We start from the raw sequence: 24,866 nt of genomic DNA, 5'->3' as shown, positions 1-24,866 counted from the left end.
ATGTTGAGCTTTAGCCCAATTTTTTCACTCTCCTCTTGCACTTTCATCGAGGCTTTTTAGTTCCTCTTCACTTTCTGCCATAAGGGTGGTGTCATCTGCATATCTGAGGTTATTGATATTTCTCCTGGCAATTTTGATTCCAGCTTGTGCTTCTTCCAGCCCAGCGTTTCTCATGATGTACTCTGCATATAAGTTAAATAAGCAGGGTGACAGTATACAGACTTGACATACTCCTTTTCCTATTTGGAACCAGTCTGTTGTTCCATGTCCAGTTCTAACTGTTGCTTCCTGACCTGCATATAGGTTTCTTAAGAGGCAGGTCAGGTGGTCTGGTATTCCCATCTCTTGAAAATTTTCCACAGTTTATTGTGATCCACACAGTCAAAGGCTATGGCATAGTCAATAAAGCAGAAATAGATGTTTTTCTGGAACTCTCTTGCTTTTTTGATGATCCAGCAGATGTTGGCAATTTGATCTCTGATTACTCTGCCTTTTCTAAAACTAGCTTGAACATCTGGAAGCTCACAGTTTTGCTGAAGCCTGGCTTAGAGAACTTCTATTTTTAAAAATGGTTAAAAAAACTGGGTAATGAAAAAGGAGTATTATCTATGAAGAATCAGTTGATAATAATGTTTAATTAGCAAGAATAAAAACTAACATCTATCATAGACTGCTATTATGATGAAAACGTCCCATAGTTGCATAGTTTCCATAGTAGCCACTAGCCACGGGTGGCCACTGAACACTTGAATGTGTGCATACTGTAATTAAATTTTAATTTTAATTAATTTAAATAGGTACTTGTTGCTAGAGGCTAATCTAGTGGATCATGCAAAATAAAAATATTTTAAAGCCATAGCAAGTGGCTCACTAAATCAGAGAAAGCATATTAAAATAATACGAATCTCAAAAAATGTGACAACACAAATTCAATGAAAAACAATACCTTTATATTCATCAGGATGTTCCTCATACTCCATACAAAATGTGAGAAACTTCATTATCATTCGCTTTTCTACCATAGTAAGTTGTTTGCTATTAAAGACATCTGCTCTGGAGCAAGGAACCTAAATATATATGATTTTAAAGTTAAGAAACTGCTTGCTACTGATACAAGTATTCCAAATGACATTTTTTTTTTTTTTTCCTTTTAAGTATAACAAGATTATTATTTCCTTTCTAGTCAGGCTGTTTCATGTAACCTTCCACCAGTTCTACTGGCATCTCTGTTGACTTCAGAGTTAATTAACTTGTGAGTTCCCATACTTAATTCTTCCAGGTTGCTTCCTATGCTATTAAAAGGCCACCAGCATGTCACCCCTAACTGGGAAGAAATGACAGCTCAAATCTAGCAATGTTGTCTGAAATTAACACTTTCTCAACATGAGCATCAAGCTACAGAATAAACCATGAGAAAATTAACATTAGACATTTTAATTGGCAATCTCTTACTATTTACATTTGTTAAAAATAATCAGTTCAGTTCAGTTCAATTGCTAAGACGAATCCAACTCTTTGCGACCCAATGAACCACAGCATACCAGGCCTCCCTGTCAATCACGAACTCCCAGAGTCCACCCAAACCCATGTCCATCGAGTCGGTGATACCATCCAACTATCTCATCCTCTGTCATTCCCTTCTCCTCCTGCCCTAAATCTTTCCCAGCACCAGGGTCTTTTCAAATGAGTCAGCTCTTCGCATCAGGTGACCAAAGTATTGGAGTTTCACCTTCAGCATCAGGCCTTTCAATGAACATGCAGGACTGATCTCCTTTAGGATGGACTGGTTGGATCTCCTTGCAGTCCAAGGGACTCTCAAGAGTCTTCTCCAACACCACAGTTCAAAAGCATCAATTCTTCGGCACTCAGCTTTCTCTATAGTCCAACTCTCACATCCATACATGACCACTGGAAAAACCATAGCCTTGACTAGACAGACCTTTGTTGACAAAGCAATGTCTCTGCTTTTCAATATGCTGTCTAGGTTGGTCATAGCTTTCCTTCCAAGGAGGAAGCATCTTAATTTCATGGCTGACATCACCATCTGCAGTGATTTTGGAGCCCAAGAAAATAAAGTCAGCCACTGTTTCCCCATCTATTTGCCATGGAATGATGGGACCGGATGCCATGATCTTAGTTTTCTGAATGTTGAGCTTTAAGCCAGCATTTTCACTCTCCTCTTGCACTTTCATCAAGAGGCTCTTTCATTCTTCTTCACTTTCTGCCATAAGGATGGTGTCATCTGCATATCTGAGGTTATTGATATTTCTCCCGGCAACCTTGATTTCAGCTTGTGCTTCCTCTAGGTCAGCGTTTCTCATGATATACTCTGCATTCTGTACTCTGCACATAAGTTAAATAAGCAGGGTAACAATATACAGCCCTGAGGTACTCCTTTTCCTATTTGGAACCAGGCTGTTGTTCCATGTCCAGTTCTAACTGTTGCTTCCTGACCTGCATATAGGTTTCTTAAAAGGCAGGTCAGGTGGTCTGGTATTCCCATCTCTTGAAGAATGTTCCACGGTTTATTGGGATCCACACAATGAGAGGCTTTGGCATAGTCAATAAACTAGAAATAGATGTTTTTCTGGAGCTCTCTTGCTTTTTCGATGATCCAGCGGATGTTGGCAATTTGATCTCTGATTCCTCTGCCTTTTCTAAAACCAGCTTGAACATCTGAAAGTTCACGGTTCACATATTGCTAAAGCCTGGCTTGGAGAATTTTAAGCATTACTTTACTAGTGTGTGAGATGAGTGCAAGTGTGTGTTTGTGTATTCTTTGGGATTGCCTTTCTTTGCGATTGGAATGAAAATTGATGTTTTCCAGTCCTGTGGCCACTGCTGAGTTTTCCAAATTTGCTGGCATATTGAGTGCAGCCCTTTCATAGCATCATCTTCCAGGATTTGAAATAGCTCCACTGGAATTCCATCACCTCCACTAGCTTTGCTCATAGAGATGCTTCCTAAGGTCCACTTGACTTCACATTCCAGGATGTCTAGCTCTAGGTGAGTGATAACACCATCGTGATTATCTGGTTCATGAAGATCTTTTTTGTACAGTTCTTCTGTGTATTCTTGCCAACTCTTCTTAATATCTTCTGCTTCCGTTATGTCTATACCATTTCTAACCCTTTATTGAGCCCATCTTTACATGAAATGTTCTATTGGTGTCTCTAATTTTCTTGAAAAGATCTCTAGTCTTTCCCATTCTATTCTTTTCCTCTATTTCCTTGCATTGATCACTGAGGAGGGCTTTCTTATCTCTCCTTGGTATTCTTTGGAACTCTGCATTTAAGCTTGCTGCTTTACCCGAAAATAACAATCTTATTTGCTTAGCCTTCCCAAACAAACTGGGGCTTCCTTGATGGCTCAGATGGTAAAGAACCCATCTGCAATGCGGAAGGACCCGGGTTTGATCCCTGAGTTGGGAGCATCCTCCAGAGAAGGTAATGGCTACTCACTCCAGTATTCTTGACTGGAGAATCCCATGGACAGAGGAGCCTGGCAGGCTAAGCTCCAAGAGGTCGCAAAGAGTCAGACACTACTAACCAACTAATATTTTCACTACTAGTTTCCCAAACACAACATAGCAATTTAAATTCATACTCAGTTACCATCCTCGCTCAGCACAGTACCTGTTTCACTCTTCCTTCTCGAAATGCAAGAATCCTGGTAATATTTTTGAACTCTGCATATCGACTAACATTAGATTTGATTAGAAGATCAATCAGCAATCCTCGAGAATACAATAGCTGTACACAGAAAATATTTCAGAGAATGAAACAAAAGGTGAAATAGTGGAAAAATTGATAAAAACAGAATAAAGATATATAATTTTGTTATAATTTAAATTATTTGTAAAATCTATTATACCTATTAATATTATAATACATAACACAATTTATTACAGGTTCACAACTGATTATCTGAAATTCAAAAATCCAAATAATTCTGGAATCTAACGTTTTTTCACAACTGACCCAAACTGATACAGGGCTCTTACACCTGTTTGTCCTAGTTAGTGTGAATATCCATACACATTAATATGCTTCATATATAAAGTATCAGCCAGCATATATACAGTATTAATTTCTAAAATCCAAGTAACTAATTCAAAATGAAATTTTCAGTACAAAACCTATTTCTTACTGGACTACTTCAGTGTTCTTTTTAAAAAAAAAGTCCTTCCTTCTCATGAGGACAAGAAGACTATGGGTGGGCTATGATTAAACTTCCACCCAGAAACTAATTGCCAAGGTAACATGGAAAGAATGGTAAATTTCAAAGCATGCCAGGATCAAATTAGGTGGAATAGATAGTTCAGAAGTATGAAGAAGGACCAAGACAGTAGCCAACTCAGACCAAGGCAGAATCAGGCACAGAGAGAAACAATGAGTAGTAAAAAGATATATTTTCAAGCATCAGGTTCAAAGAGTTCAATCAGCAGGATAAGGATATATGATTAGATGAGCAAAATGTGAGGAGCATTACTTCCTCTCTTTATAACTTGGAACTTCAAGAGAGCACATTAAAAAAAAAATCCTAGTCTCATGTTATTCACTACCCTCTCCAACTTCTTTCCAATTTCTCATCATTTGACCTCAACTTATGGTATTTGGTCTCTCTACTTTCACCCAGCCCTATATTATAACGTTTTATGGCCATTATTTTATCTTACTGCTGCTAAGTTGCTTCAGTCGTGCCTGACTCTGTGCGACCCCATTGATGGCAGCCAACCAGGCTCCACCATCCCTGGGATTCTCCAGGCAAGAACACTGGAGTGGGTGGCTATTCCTTCTCCAATGCATGAAAGTGAAAAGTGAAAGGGAAGTCGCTCAGTTGTGTCAGACTCTTCGCAACTCCATGGACTGCAGCCTACCAGGCTCCTCCGCCCATGGGATTTTCCAGGCAAGAGTACTGGAGTGGGGTGCCATTGCCTTCTACTAGCGTTTTCTATTCTTTTTCACTAAATTTGTCTTGCTTCCTATAAATCCAGTGCAACACTGCATGCTCCAAAGACTTGGGGACCACCTCTGAATTCATGTTGACCTAACATTAGAGGTAAGAATGGGAATAAAAAAACAAAAAACTGAAGACAACAGCATCCTTCCCAACCTCCCTGCCTTAATTACTATTAAATTATCTTCCAAAGCCCTCACATCGGAACCAATGATTTTTCAAATGTATCTGTTTATTCAAAATGTTCATCATTATACAGATGCCAAAATAGTTACTAAGTAAGGGCTAAAAAGTTTATTTAATAGATTGACTATAATAACCTGGACCCATAATTAGATTCATTAGACATGTTTTCTTGATAGAATTAATAGTGTCCATGTAATAGGAGAATATTTGGGTGGAGTACATGCTCCAATACAGAAGTAACCGTGAGATACAGTACTGAGCATTCTTGTGTTTTTAACCTAGGTTTAAAGAATATTTTAATAGAACTATAAATTTCAGATACTATGTCTTTATAAAATAAATGCTCTACATTTCAAAGAATAAAATAATGAAAATTGGGTTTATGGACTCAGATGCTATATTCAATCAATTAGAAATTAGTACTGTTTCATGATAAGATGGGTAAAACTTTTACTTACCTTTGATACCAAATCGATATTAAACCTCCTGCCTTCTTTAATGATTTGAGAGTAAGTAATCCGATTTTTCTTTGGCTGTTCTGCTGTGTCTTCAGCCACAGGTACATTTTCACTTGTTTCCTTTTCTGTAGTTGAGGGCACACAAGTGTTATCATCACAACAGTTTTCTTTTTCCTCTGTCACTTGAACATCATTTACTTCTAGGGCTCTCTCTGGATCACTGCTTGGAGTTTGTTCTGCCGGTATTTCACAGCTTGTAGTTCTTAATGACTCATCTTCTATAGGCAGGCAGGCAGAATCTGCAGCTTCGGTGCAGTTCACAGATTTCACAGAAGCATGATTTTTCTGTAGTGCACCAGCTTCTTCGACATCTTCATGCAAATCCTGACTGATGAGAAATTACAATAATAATCCACACCAATAATCAAAGTGATAATTGTACATAGGTATATTTTTATATCATTTTAACTTTTAATGGCAAGTTTTATTTCTTTACCTCATTTATTTTATCAAATAGGGTGGATGTCTTGCTTTATGTGACATACACATTAAACATTCATCTGTTTAGGTTTTGACACAATATGAAACATAATTAACATCTGAAAAAATATGCATAAAGATTTCAGGGTTTAGCAGGCATGTCATATGTGTGTGTGTGTGTGTATCTGAAAAGCAGATTCTTATTTTTATAATTTATTTCTGTTTATCTTGGGGTATCGTTGATTTACAATATTGTGTCAATTTCAGGTGTACAACAAAGTGATTCAGTTATACATATACATATATTCATTTCTTCAGATATTTTCCCCATATTACAGAATACTGAGTGCTATACAGTAAGCATGTATATATTAATCACATATGTATTTTTTAAGACATTAAGGCAGACAGGGGAATTGCACTTTAGAAATAAATCAACACAGTGCTTACAAGCTCATCCTTCAGAATAAATAGATTGAGGTTCAAACCCAGACTCTATGACTAGATAACTCTGTGAATGTAGACAAGTTTTTTAATCCTCTCTGATGCAAATTATCCATCTATAACGTAGAGATAACACCAACTACCTCACCAGGTTGTTTTGAAGACTAAATGAGGTAACACAAGTGAAGAACCTGGTACAGTGCCTGGCACATAAATCCTCAATAGTAAGTATCAAAGATTATTACCATTATCTGCAGTGTGACAAAGCTAAAAAAAAACTGCTATAAAAGCGTATGTTGACATGTCACAATGTGGTACCTAACAGCATCTTTCTGAATTGATTCTTGCTATTTTCAATATTAATGTCTATTACTTTACTGGAAGCCCCACTTTCAATATTACTACTAGAGTCCACATTCTCAGTCCATTATTGCCTTGACTGACACAAAAAGTTCCTGTTCAGTGTGCACAATTATCTCTCCATGATGTATTTTATCCTCTACAAAACCTACATTTTCATTGAGTTGTGCTACTATTCAACACTAAAATTGCCTCGTACATGATAGGCTGTGGGAAATAACCATCTGCTAATTGATTGCTTGAGACATAACAGCAGTTCTTAAATCAAATCTCAACTCTACCCCTATAAAACCTTCCTCTATCAGTCTCTAAACAAAATCACCTTTTTTATTTACTAACTTTTGTCTCATCTCACCTACTTTCCAACATGGCATCTCTTAAATCCTAATTTGTCAACTCAAAGTCTCCATAATTAGGCTCATGCTAACTGTTTCTTCAAGATTGCATGGAGAAATATCAATAATCTCCAGTATGCAGATGACACCATCCTTATGGCAGAAAGTGAAGAGGAACTAAACAGTCTCTTGATCAAAGTGAAAGAGCAGAGTAAAAAAGCTGGCTTAAACTCAACATTTAAAAACTGAAGATCATGGCATCTGGTCCCATCACTTCATGGCAAATAGATGGGGAAACAATGGAAACAGTGAGAGACTTTATTTTTTTGTGCTCAAAAATCACTGCAAATGGTGACTTCAGCCATGAAATTAAGACACTTGCTCCTTGGAAGAAGAGCTATGACCAACCTAGACAGCATATTAAAAAGCAGAGTCATTCCTTTGCTGACAAAGGTCCATCTAGTCAAAGCTATGGTTTCTCCAGTAGTCACGTATGGATGTGAGAGTTGGGCCACAAAGAAGGTTCAATGCCAAAGAATTGATGCTTTTGAACTGTGGTGTTGGAGAAGTCTTGAGAGTCCCTTGCACTGTAAGGAGATCAAACTTGTCAATCCTAAAGGACATCAGTCCTGAATATTCATTGGAAGGACTGATGCTGAGGCTGAAGCTCCAATACTTTCACCATCTGATGTGGAGAACTGACACAGTGGGAACGACCTTATGCTGGGAAAGACTGAAGGCAGGAGGAGAAGGGGACGACAGAGGATGAGATGGTAACAATAACCCTATATACGAGACAGCAAAAGAAACACAGATGTATAGAACAGTGTTTTGGACTCTGTGGGAGAGTGTGAGGGTGGGATGATTTGGCAGAATAGCATTGAAACATGTATCTTATCATATGTGAAACAGATTGCCAGTCCAGGTTCAATGCATGATACAGGATGCTCGGGGCTGGTGCACTGTTATGACCTAGAGGGATGGGATGGGGAGGCAGGTGGGAGGGGGATTCAGGATGGGGAACACATGTACACCCATGGCTGATTCATGTCAATGTATGGCAAAACCAATACAGTATTGTAAAGTAAAAAAAAAAAAAATTAAATTAAAAAATTAAAAAGAAATAAAATATCATGCTACTTATTGTTATAATCTAGTAATTTCAATCAAATATAATGAAAAAAGGATGATATCATTAATGTTAAGATTTTCAGATTTAGGAAACTGTAGTGGGTAAAGTTATAGTTCTGGATGCATTACTTAGTAGATATCAGGCAAGTCATTTAATCCCTGAGATTCCCCATCTATGAAATGGAAGATCATTCATTTACCTTAACTTTCATGAGACTATTGTAAGATAAATGTCCTAACATATATGAAGAGTATTTTCCATGAGCACTAAAGTGAAAGTGTATGTCACTCAGTTGTGTCCGACTCCTTGTGATCCCATGGACTCTATAGTCCATGGAATTCTCTAGGCCAGAATACTAGAGTGGGTAGCCTTTCCCTTCTCCAGGGGATCTTCCGAACCCAGGGACTGAACCCAGGTCTCCTGCCTTGTAGATGGACTCTTTACCAGCTGAGCCACAAGGGAAGCCCCATGAGTGCTAAAAGGTTAATCAAACATAAGATATTAATAAAATATAAGATACTGTTAAATTTCCCACAGGCCAACAGGCAATTCAAAACATGTGTCCTTAGGTTTTTCTGACATCACATGTTGAAAGCTCTTTGGCCACATAACCAAGTAATAGCACAAATGCCATTAAGCAACATTAAAAATGAAGAGTGATAATATGAAATGGGATTTGTGTATTTTCTACAGATTGTTCATGCTTTGTATTCACTTTCATTATTTTGAAAACCAGGAAACCAAAGTGTATTGCATGAGGTGACAATTTTCAGCAAAACGTTGCATGCCTAAACATTAAACTACAAAATGATAGGATAGTTAATTATACTTTACAGATAAGACAGAATGATGATGACAACATGGAAACTGAGCACACCAATTGATCTGGTTAGTGAAGTGAAGTCGCTCAGTCGTGTCCGACTCTTTGAGACCCCGTGAACTGTAGTCTACCAAGCTCCTCTGTCCATGGGATTTTCCAGGCAATAGTACTGGAGTGGATTGCCATTTCCTTCTCCAGGGGATCTTCCCGATCCAGGGATCGAACCCAGGTCTCCCACATTGTAGACAGATGGTTTACCATCTGAGCCCCCAGGGGAAGTCCTTGATCTGGTTAGTGGCTCTCAATTATATTCTCAGAAAGGGAGCTTTCTAGAGTGAATGAAATGCATTAACCAGTACTGGACAATCTGGAAAACAGAAGTCCAAATACTTAATTAAGGGTATAAGTTTAAGAAAAGGAGTTATTCTTTGTAAATATGTTCCATATCCATAAGCTATTAAGTTTTACTATTCTGAACATCATAATCTGGTGAAATACCTAACACTATGGAAAACATATGCAAGAGAAACACAATACCGTCCTTACTTTTCATCAACAACTACAGTATTTTTAGAGTTCTGCCAACACTGAATTTAATACCTAACTAGAAGTTATAAAGACACTAGAAAACTCTCCAAACTCCACTTAACTTCTCATCATGCAAACTTCTATTCATCAAAAAGACTTAGCTTCCCTCAAATTAAAAACTTTATACTTTGGTTAAAAAAAAGTTTTCTTAAAATAATTCAACCTTGGTTTCGCCCAAGATGGGAGAGGAATGGTACAGAGAGACCACTTTCTCCCCCACAAATTCATCAAAAGATCATTTGAATGCTGAGCCACTTCCACAAAACAACTTCTGAATGTTGGCAGAGGACACCAGGCACCCAGAAAGGCAGTCTATTCTCTTCAAAAGGAGATAGGGAAAAATATAAAAGACAAAAAGAGAGACAAAATAGTTAGCGATGGAGACCCACCACGGGGAGGGAGTCATGAACGAGGAGAAGTTTCCAAACACCAGGAAACCCTCTCACCAGCAGGTGTGTGGGGAGTTTTGGAATCTCAGAGGGCAACATAACTCGGAGGAAAACACACACACACACACACACACACACACACACACATACAAAATATGCACCTAACCACAACTGCCAGTGGACAAGCAGCCCAGATACTCATGTCTGCCACCAGTGAGCAGGGTTTGGACAGGGAGGCGCAGGCTGCATGTTTATGGTAAGGACCAGGCTGTATGTTTAGGAACAGGTAACCAATGCCCTGAGGACAATCTGAGGGAGCTAAGGTCAGAAAGCAACCCAAACTGTGGGACAGCTGGAAAGGGGAAAAAAAAAGAGAGAGAGAGAGAGAGAGAGAGAGAGAGAGAGAGACAACTTTCCCCAAAAGACTCACAGAACAAAGGACTGAGTGAATACCAAAGGAGAGCTAGCCCGCTGTGTACAGGCCCCTCCCCCTGCAGGAGGCAGAGAGGCAGGCATGCCACAGCCAGAGCCTGAAGGCAAGGGGCAGTCTCGGCCCCAGAGACCTGCATCCTCCACCAAACTGTGAGCAGGCTCCCAGTTGCTAACCACATCTTCCTGGGATCCTGGATGGTTGACATCTACCAGGAGGGTCACAGCTTGAGATCAGCTCCCTAGAGGAGACACACAGCACACCTGAGACAGTGCTCTCATGGCAAACCTGGGAAACTGAGCAGCCAGGACAGGGGAGGTGATTAAGATGCACAGTCCACCTGGGACAGTGTGCTCGCCAAGCACCTGATCCCCTGAGCTGCTTGAACCTGGGAAGGGCACAAAACGCAAGCCAAAATGAGTCTGTGCCCTTGGGGATACCCGAGAATCTGTACCTGAGCAACTTAGACATGGGAAGTGCATGAAACACAGGGTCTGTTTTAGACAGTACTCTGCAGAGAACCTGGAGCCTGAGCTATGTAGACACGAAAGCACAGGCTGCTGTGAGCTGGGGCAAACCCAGTGTGGTCCATACACTGCGAGCACACTCGCCACACAAACCAGCAATATTTGTTTGCAAATATTGTATTCCTCCCTCCCCAAAACACAACTGAGCGAGTGAACCTAAATAAATGACCACCTTCACCCCCTTGTATCAGGGCATAAATTAGCCACTGAAGTGACTTGCAAACACAGGAAGCCAAAATAAAAAAAGAACAGGGAAAAGCTCTGGAAGTGACAAGTGCAACAGATTAAAACCTTGTAGTTAACATTGACTAAGATTTGGAAGAGGCCTATAGACCTTGAGAACAAGTACAAGCTGAAACAAGTAATTTATTCCTCCTTTAATTTTCATTTTTATAACCTACTATTACCTTGCAAAAAAAGACCCTATTTTTTAAAACAAATTTCATATATATATTTTATTATTTTTGTGATTGATTTCGTTTTGTACTTTTAATATTATATTTTTGAGAGTCTAACATCTACTCTAGATTTTTTAATATTTGTATTTGGTATTTGTTATTAATTTTGTACCTTTAAGGATCTAATCTACAGTATCCATTTTCACTTAGGGGTGTGATTACTGGATTGATTGATCTCTCTCCTTTTGACTTCCCCTCTTCTCCTCCTGGTCACCTCCATCTCCCTCCTCCCTCTTTTCTTCTCCATGTAACTCTGTGAACCTCTGTGGATGTCCCTCACTGTGGAGAATTTTTTCACCATTAACCTAGATGTTTCATCACCTGTCTTGTATGGATGGAGAAGTCTTGATGCTACTGTAAGAATAAGACTGAAAACAAGAGGCAGGAGGCTTAAATCTAAACTCAAGAACACAAGAGAACTCCTGATTCCAGGGAAAATTAAGAGACAAGAGCTCATCCAAAAGCCTCCATGCCTACACTGAAACCAAGCTCCATCCAAGACCCAACAAGTTCCACAGCAAGACATATGAGGCTAACCTCTCCAGCAACACAGGAACATAGCACTGAGCATTAAAGTACAGGCTGCCCGAAGACATGCCAAACCCATAGACACCCCAAAACTGACTACTGGATACTTCATTGCACTCCAGAGAGAAGAGATCCAGCTCCACCCACCAGAACACAGACACAAGTCCCCTAACCAGGAAACCTTGACAAGCCACTGGTCCACCACCACCCACAGGAAGCAAACTCCACAATAAAGAGGAACCACAAACTTCCAGCATACAGAAAGGCCATACCAAACACAGGAATCTAAACGAAATGAAAAGGCAGAGAAATATTCAGCAGGTAAAGGAACATGATAAATGCCTACAAAAACAAGCAAAAGAGGAAGAAATAGAGAGTCTATCTGAAAAAGAATCCAGAAAAATGACAGTTAAGATGATTCAAAATATTGAAAACAAAATGGAGTTACAGATAAATAGACTAGAAACAAGGATTGAGAAGATGCAAGAAATGTTTAACAAGGACCTAGAAGAAATAAAAAAGAGTCAATCAATAATGAATAATGCAAGAACTGAGATCAAAAGCACTTGGAGGGAACCAACAGTAGAATAACTATGGAGAAGAGAGGATAAGTGAGGTGGAAGATAGAATGGTGGAAATAAATGAAGCAGAGAAGAAAACAGAAAAAAGAATGAAAAGAAATGAGGACAACCCCAGAAACCTCTGGGACAATGTCAAATGCCCCAACATCAAGCTGCCTGACTTCACACTATACTACAAAGCTACAGTCATCAAGACAGTATGGTATTGGCACAAAGACAGAAATATAGATAAATGGAAAATAATGCAAAGCCCAGAGATAAATCCATACACATATGGACACTTCATCTTTGATAAAGGAAGTAAGAATATACAACAGAGAAAAGACAATCTCTTTAACAAGTGGTGCTGGGAAAACTGGTCAAAGACCTGTAAAAGAATCAAACTAGAACACTTTCTAACACCATACACAAAATAAAACTCAAAATGGATTAAAGATCTAAACGTAAGACCAGAAACTATAAAACTCCTAGAGGAAAACATAGGCAAAACACTCTCCAACATAAATCACAGGAGGATCCTCTATGACCCACCTCTCAGAATAATGGAAATAAAAACAAAAATAAACAAATGGGACCTAATTAAAAGCTTATGCACAACGAAGGAAACTCTAAGCAAGGTGAAAAGACAGCCTTCAGAATGGGAGAAAATAATAGCAAACGAAGCATCTGACAAAGAATTAATCTCAAAAATATACAAGCAGCTCCTGCAGCTCAATTCCAGAAAAATAAACGACCCATCAAAAAGTGGGCCAAAGAACTAAACATACATTTCTCCCAAGACATACAGATGGTTAACAAACATATGAAAGGATGTTCAACATCACTCATTACCAGAGAAATGCAAATCAAAACCACAATTAGGTACCATCTCACACTGGTCAGAATGGCTGCTATCAAAATGTCTGGAAACAATAAACGCCGGAGAGGGTGCAGAGAAAAAGGAACCCTCTTACACTGTTGGTGGGAATGCAAACTAGTATAGCCACTATGGAGAACAGTGTGGAGACTCTTAAAAAACTGGAAATAGAACTGCCATGCAACCCAGCAATTCCAGTGCAGGGCATACACACTGAGGAAACCAGAAGTGAAAGAGACACCTGTACCCCAATGTTCATTGCAACACTGTTTACAATAGCCAAGACTTGGAAGCAACCTAAATGTCCATCAGCAGATGAATGGATAAGAAAGCTGTGGTACATATACACAATGGAATATTACTCAGCTATTAAAAAGAATACATTTGACTCAGTTCTAAAGAGGTGGATGAAACTGGAGCCTATTATACAGAGTGAAGTAAGTCAGAAAGAAAAACACCAATACAGTATATTAATGCATATATATGGAATTTAGAAAGATGGTAATGATGACCCTATATGCTAGATAGCAAAAGAGACACAGATATAAAGAACAAACTTTTCGATCTGTGGGAGAACGCGAGGGTGGGATGATTTGAGAGAATAGCATTGAAACATGTATATTACCATATGTGAAACAGATCAACAGTCCAAGTTCTATGCATGAAAACAGAACACTCAAATCCAGTACAGTGGGACAATGCTGAGGGATGGGATTGGGAGGGAGGTGGGAGGGAGGTTCAAGATGGGAGACACTTGTACATCCATTGCTGATTCGTGTGAATGTATGAAAAAAACCACCACAATACTGTAATTATTCTCCAATTTAAAAAACTAAAAATGAAATAATTCAACCTTTTGAAGAACACTCCTAAACAATAACTTAATTTTATTAACTTTAAAGTATCTAAAAAGTATAAAAACACAATTGCCAGTTGTACATAAATGTGGATTATAAATTCTCAAAACAATTTTTTGAGTTCCTAAACACTACTGATTTTAACATATAAATGCAAAAAATATGTACCATTAGTTCTTATAAAAATTTTCAATATGAAAAAAATTGACAAATGAAATCCAGTGTCATTTATATTAATAATTTGAACTTCAAGGGACACTTACAATACAGTATAACAATATTTTTGAGATAGTTTTACCTAATTTCAACTCTGAATAAGTGCTTAGATTAATGCATTAGGCAGAATCTGAATTTAGGGGAGTCTTCAGTTCAGTCACTCAGTCATGTCCGACTCTTTGCGACCCCATGAATTCCAGCACGCCAGACCTCCGTGTCCATCACCAACTCCCAAAGTTTACCCAGATTCACGTCCATCGAGTCAGTGATGCCATCCAGCCATCTCATGCTCTGTCGTCCCCTTCTCCTCCTGCCCCCAATCCCTCCCAGCATCAGAGTCTTTTCCAATGAGTCAATGCTTCACATGAGGTGGCCAAAGTACTGGAGTTTCAGCTTTAGCATCATTCCTTCCAAATAACACCCAGGGCTGATCTCCTTCAGAATGGACTGGTTAGATCTCCTTGCAGTCCAAGGGACTCTCAAGAGTCTTCTCCAACACCACAGTTCAAAGGCATCAATTCTTCGGTGCTCAGTCTTCTTCACAGTCCAACTCTCACATCCATACATGACCACAGGAAAAACCAGAGCCTTGACCAGACGAACCTTTGTTGGCAAAGTAATGTCTCTGCTTTTCAGTATGCTGTCTAGGTTGGTCATAACTTTCCTTCCAAGGAGTAAGCGTCTTTTAATTTCATGGCTGCAGTCACCATCTGCAGTGATTTTGGAGCCCAAAAAAAACAAGTCTGACACTGTTTCCACTGTTTCCCCATCTATTTCACATGAAGTGATGGGACCAGATGCCATGATCTTCGTTTTCTGAATGTTGAACTTTAAGCCAACTTTTTCACTCTCCACTTTCACTTTCATCAAGAGGCTTTTTAGTTCCTCTTCACTTTCTGCCATAAGGGTGGTGTTATCTGCATATCTGAGGTTATTGATATTTCTCATGGCAATCTTCATTCCAGCTTGTGTCTTCCAGCCCAGCGTTTCTCATAATGTACTCTGCATAGAAGTTAAATAAGCAGGGTGACAATATACAGCCTTGACGTACTCCTTTTCCTATTTGGAACCAGTCTGTTGTTCCATGTCCAGTTCTAACTGTTGCCTCCTGACCTGCATACAAATTTCTCAAGAGGCAGATCAGGTGGTCTGGTATTCCCATCTCTTTCAGAATTTTCCACAGTTTATTGTGATCCACACAGTCAAAGGCTTTGGCATAGTCAATAAAGCAGAAATAGATGTTTTTCTGGAACTCTCTTGCTTTTTCCATGATCCAGCGGATGTTGGCAATTTGATCTCTGGTTCCTCTGCCTTTTCTAAAACCAGCTTGAACACCAGGAAGTTCATGGTTCACATATTGCTGAAGCCTGGCTTGGAGAATTTTGAGCAGTACTTTAGTAGCATGTGAGATGAGTGCAATTGTGTGGTAGTTTGAGCATTCTTTGGCATTGCCTTTCTTTGGGATTGGAATGAAAACTGACCTTTTCCAGTCCTGTGGCCACTACTGAGTTTCCCAAATTTGCTGGCATATTGAGTGCAGCACTTTCACAGCATCGTCTTTCAGGATTTGAAATAGCTCACCTGGAATTCCATCACCTCTGCTGGCTTTGTTCATAGTGATGCTTTCCAAGGCCCACTTGGCTTCACATTCCAGGCTGTCTGGCTCTAGTTCAGGGGAGTCTTAGGGGTATAAATTCTGATATTATCTAGTATTGTTATCAATTAATGGTAGCAACAAGGGAATGCCTCAAACTGAATATGCCTTATTAATGCCTTGTAACAGTCACACTTTCAGATAAGTCAAATGAAAAATTGTCATCCAACTGGTTAATATATTCAGCACAGGTGTTCACTATTTATTTTTCAGTTATTCGCACCTTTCCTCTTCACAGTACAGCTTGTTGCAGAAATTATACTCTTTACTTTGATATATGCACTTTATTCTAAGGCAATTCACTTTTTATTGTTTTAATTGTTTGGCCACGTCACATGGCATGTGAAATCTCAGTTCCCTGACAGGGATCCAACATCTGCCTTTTTCATTGGAAGCATGGAGTTTTAACCACTGGACTGTCAGGGAAATCTCAAGCCATTTACTTTTGATTTGCACAGTATATGCTACATAGCTACCCATCTGTTAACTTCTGCAAATAAATGTTTAATGATTATGAATAAGATTTACAAAAAATCAGACTGTTCAAAAGTTGCTGTTCAAAAAACCAGGAATATAAAAAATCCACTGTAATCAATTTTAAATTGATGCAATATAACATACTGATAAGATTTATTCCCTTATTTGTAACAACTTAAAATGTTAACACACACATTAGAATATAGCTGAAATATCAATCTCTTGTCATATTTCTCCAAGGAAAAAATATAAGGTGATGTAGAGCAGATACTTGGAGAAGGCAATGGCACCCCACTCCAGTACTCTCGCCTGGAAAATCCCATGGATGGAGGAGCCTGGTAGGCTGCAGTCCATGGGGTCACTAAGAGTCGGACAACTGAGCGACTTCACTTTGACTTTTCACTTTCATACATTGGAGAAAGAAATGGCAACCCACTCCAGTATTCTTGCTTAGATTTCCCAGGGATGGGAGAGCCTGTTGGGCTGCTGTCTATGGGGTCGCACAGAGTCAGACACGACTGAATTGACTTAGCAGCAGCAGCAGCAGCAGAGCAGATACTACTGGCTGTCTTTTTAACAACAATATCCTATTCCTCAGCACCATAAGAGTTGCAATTTTAATCCAATATTAGGCAGAAAGCACCCAGAACTAGGGGATGGATCATGGCTGATTAAAACCAACTTTGGTAATTTTATTGTCTTTTGTTAGTGACTGATTTAAAAGTGAGCAGGTTATCTAGTTTAAGCCAATGAGATAAAGGAGAACTTGGGGCTTTGGTAAAGACTCCCCAGTATAATATTATAACAGAAAAAAAAAAGCACACACATGATAGGAAAAAAAAAAAACTCCCCCCCCTTGTTTCACATTTAGAGGTTTCTGTTGTGTGAAAACCTGTTCTGAATCATGGCAATCATCTTGTAACTCTGGATGGAAAGCTAAGAAAAGTGCTGGGCAGCTACCCCAAGATTGATGTGATTAAGATTCTCAATTAGCAAATTATGTAACAACCAACCAACCCACCTACCAGCCTACCATCCCACCTACCCATACATCTACTCATTTAAACCACTTTTAATTGGACACTGTGTCACTTGTAGCCTTAAACAAACTTGCTATTACATAGTGGTAAACCATAGATTCCTGTAACTTACAAGTCATTTTTCAGTTTTTAAAATTTTGTATTTCTTTCTTCTTACTGGTATTATTACATTTTTGTCAAAGAGGCTCATGCTAAATTTATAAAAATCTAGACTCTAAAATAAATTAATAAGTAGTATTTTAGATGACAATCACAATGTCTTTATTTTAGTATCAATCCATGAAAGAGTTGGTTCGTTTATAAGTCTAAGAAGCAAGTTTTCATCCTACTTTAATATTATCATATCAGAAAAGGGGAAACGATGTTCAGTATTATGCAAAAGTGAAACAGGGCAGAAAAAGCACAAGTTCTTCTCAATATTTTAGAAATATAAAATCTCTTCTCACTAAAGAAACTATATGACATTATGCAATTAATAAGCATCCATCTTTCACCTTGAGCAAACTCCAGGAGGTGGTGAAGGACAGGGAAGCCTGGTGTTCATGGGGTCACTAAGAGTTGGACACAACTGAGACTGAACAACAACAATATCTTTCATCTAAGAACTCTTTGGGTTTTTGTGAATTATGTGTGAATTAATGTATTGTGCTTTTTCATAGTCTGTTGAATGTTTAAAACCAGAAATAATAGTTGTTTTTATTCTCTCACATAAACTACAAAAATATCCTGTGGGGTACTAACTACAATCACAACAACTAAAGTATACTGGATTTATCCCTCATCTTCTGTACACTGGGAGTTAGGCACTTTAATTCCCCATTATAGATGTAACTACTTTATACTACTAAATGATATTCTAGTAAGTTAAATAAGTAAATGTACTTCTGTACGTGCTAGTCTTCACAAAGAAAATACTTTATACATTTGGTTTAATGGTTCCCTTAACACACACACATATATTTATTTATCTGATGACTGAAATACACTGTGATACAATGGAAACAGCACAAACTTTTGCGTTAGATAGATGTGGGTTGAAATCCTGCCTGTCCTATCTCCGGCTCTGCCTAGTGTAGCACAGATTAAGTGAAATTGAATGAAATAAATTATGTAAGGAACCTAGTTATAGCAGTTGCCAAAAAGATAATATCCAATAAATGCTACAGTCCTTTTACTCTTCCCTTCCATAAGTCAACTGTAATAATCACAATATTTGTTCAAAGAAAAATAATCTATGTATAGCAGAAGTATTTCTGGCCCAAACTACAGGTTATCTCATTTATTACTAGCAGCATCCAAGGTAACAAAGCACTCATAAAGCAAAACAATCTAGGTAGTTCTTTATAGAATTTGTGAGAATTGAACTTATGCTATTTTATTTTAATATTCAGCTTATGTTGTTGTTATTGTTGTTTAGTCACTAAGTCATGTCCAACTCTTTGGTGACTCTATGGACAGTAGCCTGCCAGGCTCCTCTCTCCATGAGATTTTCCTGGCAAGAATACTGGAGTGGGTTGCCATTTCCTACTTCAGAGGATCTTCCCAACCCAGGGATCAAACTGGCGTCTCCTAAATTGGCAGGCAGGTTCTTTACCATTGAGCCACCAGGGAAGCCCAACTATGCAATAATGAAAAAGTACTAACTTTCGTAGTCAAAAGATCACTAAAACTCTTAGACTGAACACTTAAGAATTATTTCTGAAAATAAGTAAAGTAAACAATGAAAAACAATGTGCTATCCAGTATGTTTACATTAGAATATGGTGTTACTGACTTGCCATGTATCAATACAGGTATTTTCCAAAAAGTGGTGTTGAGTTTACACTAATCTACTTGCATCCTTGCCCTATCCTCCTTGTAATCAAAGATTAAAAATCAAAAGGCTTCTGGTTATAGCTATAATACTGTTTGTAGCCAAGAGACAGCCAATGTTCTTCCTTGATGAAATGTCAAGCAACATATGAGAGAATCAAATCACAAATTTTAGCCTAATAAATGTCAACTCTACAAGCCTACTCATCTGGTCTAAAATGGGAAGAGAAGTCATAACACTTCAGCATTTGTATCATTACAAAGCTATCTTTACATGGTATTTTGAAAATTTACCAAAATATTAAAAACAATATTCTACATAGGAAATATATCAGGGATTAATGTTTGACTTCTCTCTATATGCTTCATGTAGCTAACTACAATAATCTCTTGGTGTTAGTGACCATTTAAGTATAAGATTTTCAATATTTTGACATTTGATCAGACTGTGAATTTGACTTGCATATGCTGAGAGAGTAGTGTACAAGATCAAGATAATTAGTAACAGAAACTAAATGATTGCCCAGCATTTGCATATAACTAAAAGATACTCAGAAGTGATAATAACTTCCTTTATGGAGAAAAAAAAAATGCTCATTAAGTGAGCCTAAGGATGAGTAGAAAATTACAATTAACTTGTGGTATATGGCTACAGACAGAAAACACATGATTCTCAATAGAAAACAGACTCTCTTAAAAAAAAAGCCAATGGAAAAGAAGACATAAAACTGTTCCTCTTTGCAGAAAACATAGCTGTCTTTGCAAAAATCCCAAGGAATCTACAGAAAAATTCCTAAAATAAGCAAGTTGATCAAGATTTCAGGATACAAGACGAATGCATAAAAACTAATTGTATTTCTAGATACTAAAAAGGAACATGTGAAAGAGGAGAGTGAAAAAGGTGGCTTAAAACTCAACGTTCAAAATACTAAGATCATGGCATCGCACAACCAATGCTTCACAAGCTGAATGAATTGGGCTACAAAGTTTTGCCTCATCCGCCATATTCACCTGACCTTTCACCAACCGACTACCACTTCTTCAAGCATCTTGACAACTTTTTGCAGGGAAAATGCTTCCAAAACCAGCAGGAGGTAGAAAATGCTTTCCAAGAGTTTGTCAAATCCCAAAGCATGAATTTTTATGCTATAGGAATAAACAATCTTATTTCTCATTGGTAAAAATGTGTTGAAAGGTAATTGTTCCTATTATGATTAATAAAGATATGTGCTGCTGCTGCTGCTAAGTCACTTAAGTCGTGTCTGACTCTGTGTGACCCCATAGACAGCAGCCCACCAGGCTCCCCTGTCCCTGGGATTCTCCAGGCAAGAATAATGGAGTGGGTTGCTATTTCCTCCAATGAATGCATGCATGCTAAGTCGCTTCAGCCGTGTCTTACTCTGTGCGACCCTATGGACAGCAGCCCTCCAGGCTCCTCTGTCCACAGGATTCTCCAGGCAAGAATACTGGAGTGGGTTGCCATTTCCTTCTGCAAATAACAATATGTGTTGAATCCTAGTTACAATTATTTAAAATTCACTGTCTGAAACTACAACTACTTTTTCACAAACTAATCACTTTTGGAAGTTCCAAACGTGAAAATGAAGAGAACAGGAATCAAAAACAAGATGATTTCCTCTGCATTCAAAATGTATCATATCAGTCTTTAGAAATTATAAACACTAATTGTCATGAAGAGTAGAGAAATCAGAGGCCTTGAAACAGCAAAAGTACCTCTCAAAGGGCCTGAGTATGACTGTCACTATATTCTAGCCAAGTAGTATTCATAGACACACAATAAAGTTATCAAATATTTATTCCTGCTTTTGTTAAAGCATATGACTTTACAGCTGAGGTCATCTTTTGTTCTAAATCAGTCTACACTGGCTCTGAACAGTATCAGAGTTATACTTTTCTTACTGAATGCCATTTAGCATATGAAAATTATAATCTGTATCTGACATTTCAAAGGCTGTCCTTTTACATAAAATCATAGAAAATTAACTGTGTATTAATGGCAGAAAATGCTAGTTACCTGACAGATATGAATATAGGTTAAGAAATCAATGACAAGTATCCCAACTTTTAAAGGGCTCAGGTCATACTTACCACTGTGCCACAACAAGGCTATGTATGATGACAGTACACATTCTAAAAAATCTCTAGTAACTTGGATTTTAAGTTTTAATTACTATTATAGAGTTGACATTGATGTTTTAAATCCCTTGACTTTATCACTACTTCAAAAATTGCACTAAACTACGTGATGGTTACCTTTCAGCCCATTAACCATGTAATCTGAAAAAATAAACTATTCTAATTGTTTTAAAACAATGAATTATTTCACTTAGAAGGAGATACTGAAAGCATTACTTCTGCCGTTCTCTCATGATTTACAAAAATATGCCCCAAAATGTCATCACCACTGAATTTGTTTTTTTAATTCAAAATTATAATTTTGCATTTTGCTATACTGAATATTATCTAAGAAGAGTTAGAAAAACATTGAACTAGGATTAAAAAACCCTGGGTTTTAATCTAAGAGTCCACTACTACTTAGGGTTTCCCTGGTGGCTCAGTGGTAAAGAATCTGCCCACCAATGCAGGAGACGTGGGTTCAATCCCTGAGTCGGGAAGATGCCCTAGAGAAGGAAATGGCAACCCACTCCAGTACTATTGCCTAGGAAATCTCATGAACAGAGGAGCCTTGTGGGCTACAGTCTGTGGGGTCGCAAAAGAGTCAGACACGACTGAGTATGCATGCATGCCACCGCTAACTAGCTTAGATATGGATTTCACATTTATCAAGCCAGATGACCTTCAGCAAATTAAACTCTTTGAGCATCACTGAGGACTCTAAAAAATCGAACTAACACTATTTACTCTATACTAGCATAGGACTGTTGTAAGGATCAAACAAGAAAATGTATTTAAAGAGCTTGGTGAATTACAAATTATTAATGTAAGATTATCTAAACAAAGAAAACTTAAAGTTACATTTTAGTGTTTTCTTCCAGTTTTACTGCAATATAACTGACATATATCACTGTATAAGTTTAAGGTACACAGCATAATGATTGATTTACTACATACATCATGAAGTGACTATCACAATAAGTTTAGTGAACATTCATCATCTCATACAGATACAAAATTAAATAAATAGAAAAAATATTTTTTCTTGTGTTGAGAATTCTCGGGATTTACTCTCTCAAAACTTTCATATATAATACAAAGCAGTGCTTATTATATTAATCATGTTGTAAATTACCTCTCTAGTAGTTATAACTGAAAGTTTGTACCTTTTGATTGTCTTCATCCAATCCTCCCTGTACCCCATTGCCACCCCTTACTACAATGTCACTGGTAACCACAAATATGATTTCTTTTTCTCTTTTCTGTGAGTTTGCTTGTTTTTGAAGTTTAATTACAATGACACTGATGAACCTAGAGGATATTACGCTAAGTGAATTAAGTCAGACAGAGAAAGATAAATACTGTATAGCACTTACAAGTGAAATCTAAAAAATAATACAAATGAACAAACATAACAAAACTGAAAGTTATATTTTTTAGAAGGCAAGCATATCATGGAGACTTGTAGCAACCAATGCCATGTAAATTCTTACTGTTGGCTTCTTCTGAAAAGATGTGAATATGAAGTCATTAATGTCATTTATTGTAAATAAATACTTATCATACCATGCATAACAAAACACTTCCACATGTTGAATGGTTTTGTCTGTCCTGCTAAGAGCAATAGCTTCTTCATTTTCATGGATCTTCTCTTGCCATGCTGGACATTCATTCACAATATCACTGTTTTCCTAAACAAAATACAGATGAGAAATTCTAATTAAATTGGGTAATCTGAACTTCTACTTTTCTGAGAAAATTTATATCTTTCTAAATTCATGCCTTTCCTTCCAACCCATCAAAACTCAAAGGATATCACTTCAGGGTCATTGAAGCAACTCCAGCATAGTGTGCAACTTTAAAGGAAGGAAAGGAAAATAATGTGTAAAAATCTATCTTATCAAAAGCTAATTCTGGTTTACCAATTTCTATCAGGATATGTGACGTTTTGATGCATTCATTTGGATGTGGCTGTTGTGACACTGCTTAAGAACTAGGACAACAAACCTTCCATCTGCTAAGACTCAACCATATCTGATGCACATATTGTGTGGGCTAAGTCACTTCAGTTGTGTCTAATTATTTGTGACACTAAGAACTGTAGCCCTCCAGGCTACTCTGTCCATGGAATTCTCTAGGCAAGAATACTAGAGTGGGTTGCAATGCCCTCCTCCAGGGGATCTTCCCAACTCAGGGATCAAACTCATGTCTTTTATGTCTCCTGCATAGAAAGGCAGGTTCTTTATCACTAGCACTAACTGTGAAGCCTGGTGCAAATATTACTTGTTACCAAAATAGTTTTAAAACTTTGTTGTCAAAACAGCAGGCCCAAAATTACTTCATTCTACTTAATTTCAGATATTTGAAGGTTGGTCAGTAGCTGTGTCAAATCTTGATTATACGTAAAAGTATTTTTGAAAAGTACTCACCCCAGTATAACTAAAGACTTTATAATAATCAAACTAAATATTTTATATTTAGAAATACACTAAAAATAAGAATGCATAATAAAGTATATAAACTCTTACTAGGGCTTCCCTGGTGGCTCAGATGTTAAAGAATCTAGGGCTTCCCTGGTGGCTCAGATGGTAAAGAATCCGACTGCAATGCAGAAGACCTGGGTTCAATACTTGGGTTGGGAAGATCTCCTGGAGAAGGAAATGGCAACCCTCGCCAGTACTCTTGCCTGGGAAATCCCATGAACAGAGGAGCCTGGAAGACTACAGTCCATGGGGTCACAAAGAGTTGGACATAACTCTTGCCTGGGAAATCCCATGAACAGAGGAGCCTGGAAGACTACAGTCCATGGGGTCACAAAGAGTTGGACATAACTGAGGAGCTAACACACTTTCAAATTCTTACTAAGGATTGAAAGTGGCCTTTTAAATTTTTCAATAATTTCCAATTATATTCTATGGAGAAAATCACATCATACAATATTTGAATACAGGGGATTTCTGAAGATGTCAAGAAACCTTTCCAAATCTGAAGGGCCAATTTTTAATCTGTTTAAAATTTTATTCTACTTGATACACATTTCTCAGAGAAAAAACAATATTTAATGTATTATATATGCTCAATAAACTAGTAGTGAGATATAATAGCCTTTGTTTTAAGTAAATTCACCTCAGAAAGTTTCAAAA

The 24,866-nt window shown here is 37.8% G+C and overlaps 1 protein-coding gene across 3 annotated transcripts in view; it reads right to left on the bottom strand.

The window, feature by feature from the left end:
• The window catches only part of CHM (CHM Rab escort protein), a 239,441-nt gene that overhangs the window by 121,100 nt on the left and 93,475 nt on the right, over nt 1–24,866 (bottom strand). For all 3 annotated transcript variants that reach the window (XM_055564939.1, XM_055564941.1, XM_055564940.1), the window contains exons 4-7: nt 23,290–23,414; nt 5,604–5,991; nt 3,636–3,752; nt 947–1,067 (exon numbers count right to left, since the gene is read on the bottom strand). In XM_055564939.1, coding sequence (XP_055420914.1) covers nt 947–1,067; nt 3,636–3,752; nt 5,604–5,991; nt 23,290–23,414 — 751 coding nt within the window. The remainder of the gene's footprint in view (nt 1–946; nt 1,068–3,635; nt 3,753–5,603; nt 5,992–23,289; nt 23,415–24,866) is intronic.

Source organism: Bubalus kerabau, chromosome X, assembly GCF_029407905.1.
Source record: "Bubalus kerabau isolate K-KA32 ecotype Philippines breed swamp buffalo chromosome X, PCC_UOA_SB_1v2, whole genome shotgun sequence".
In the NCBI taxonomy this organism is placed as follows: domain Eukaryota; kingdom Metazoa; phylum Chordata; class Mammalia; order Artiodactyla; family Bovidae; genus Bubalus; species Bubalus kerabau.
The sequence above is the reverse complement of the archived record's forward strand: the minus strand, read 5'-3'. Positions and strand labels throughout refer to the sequence as shown.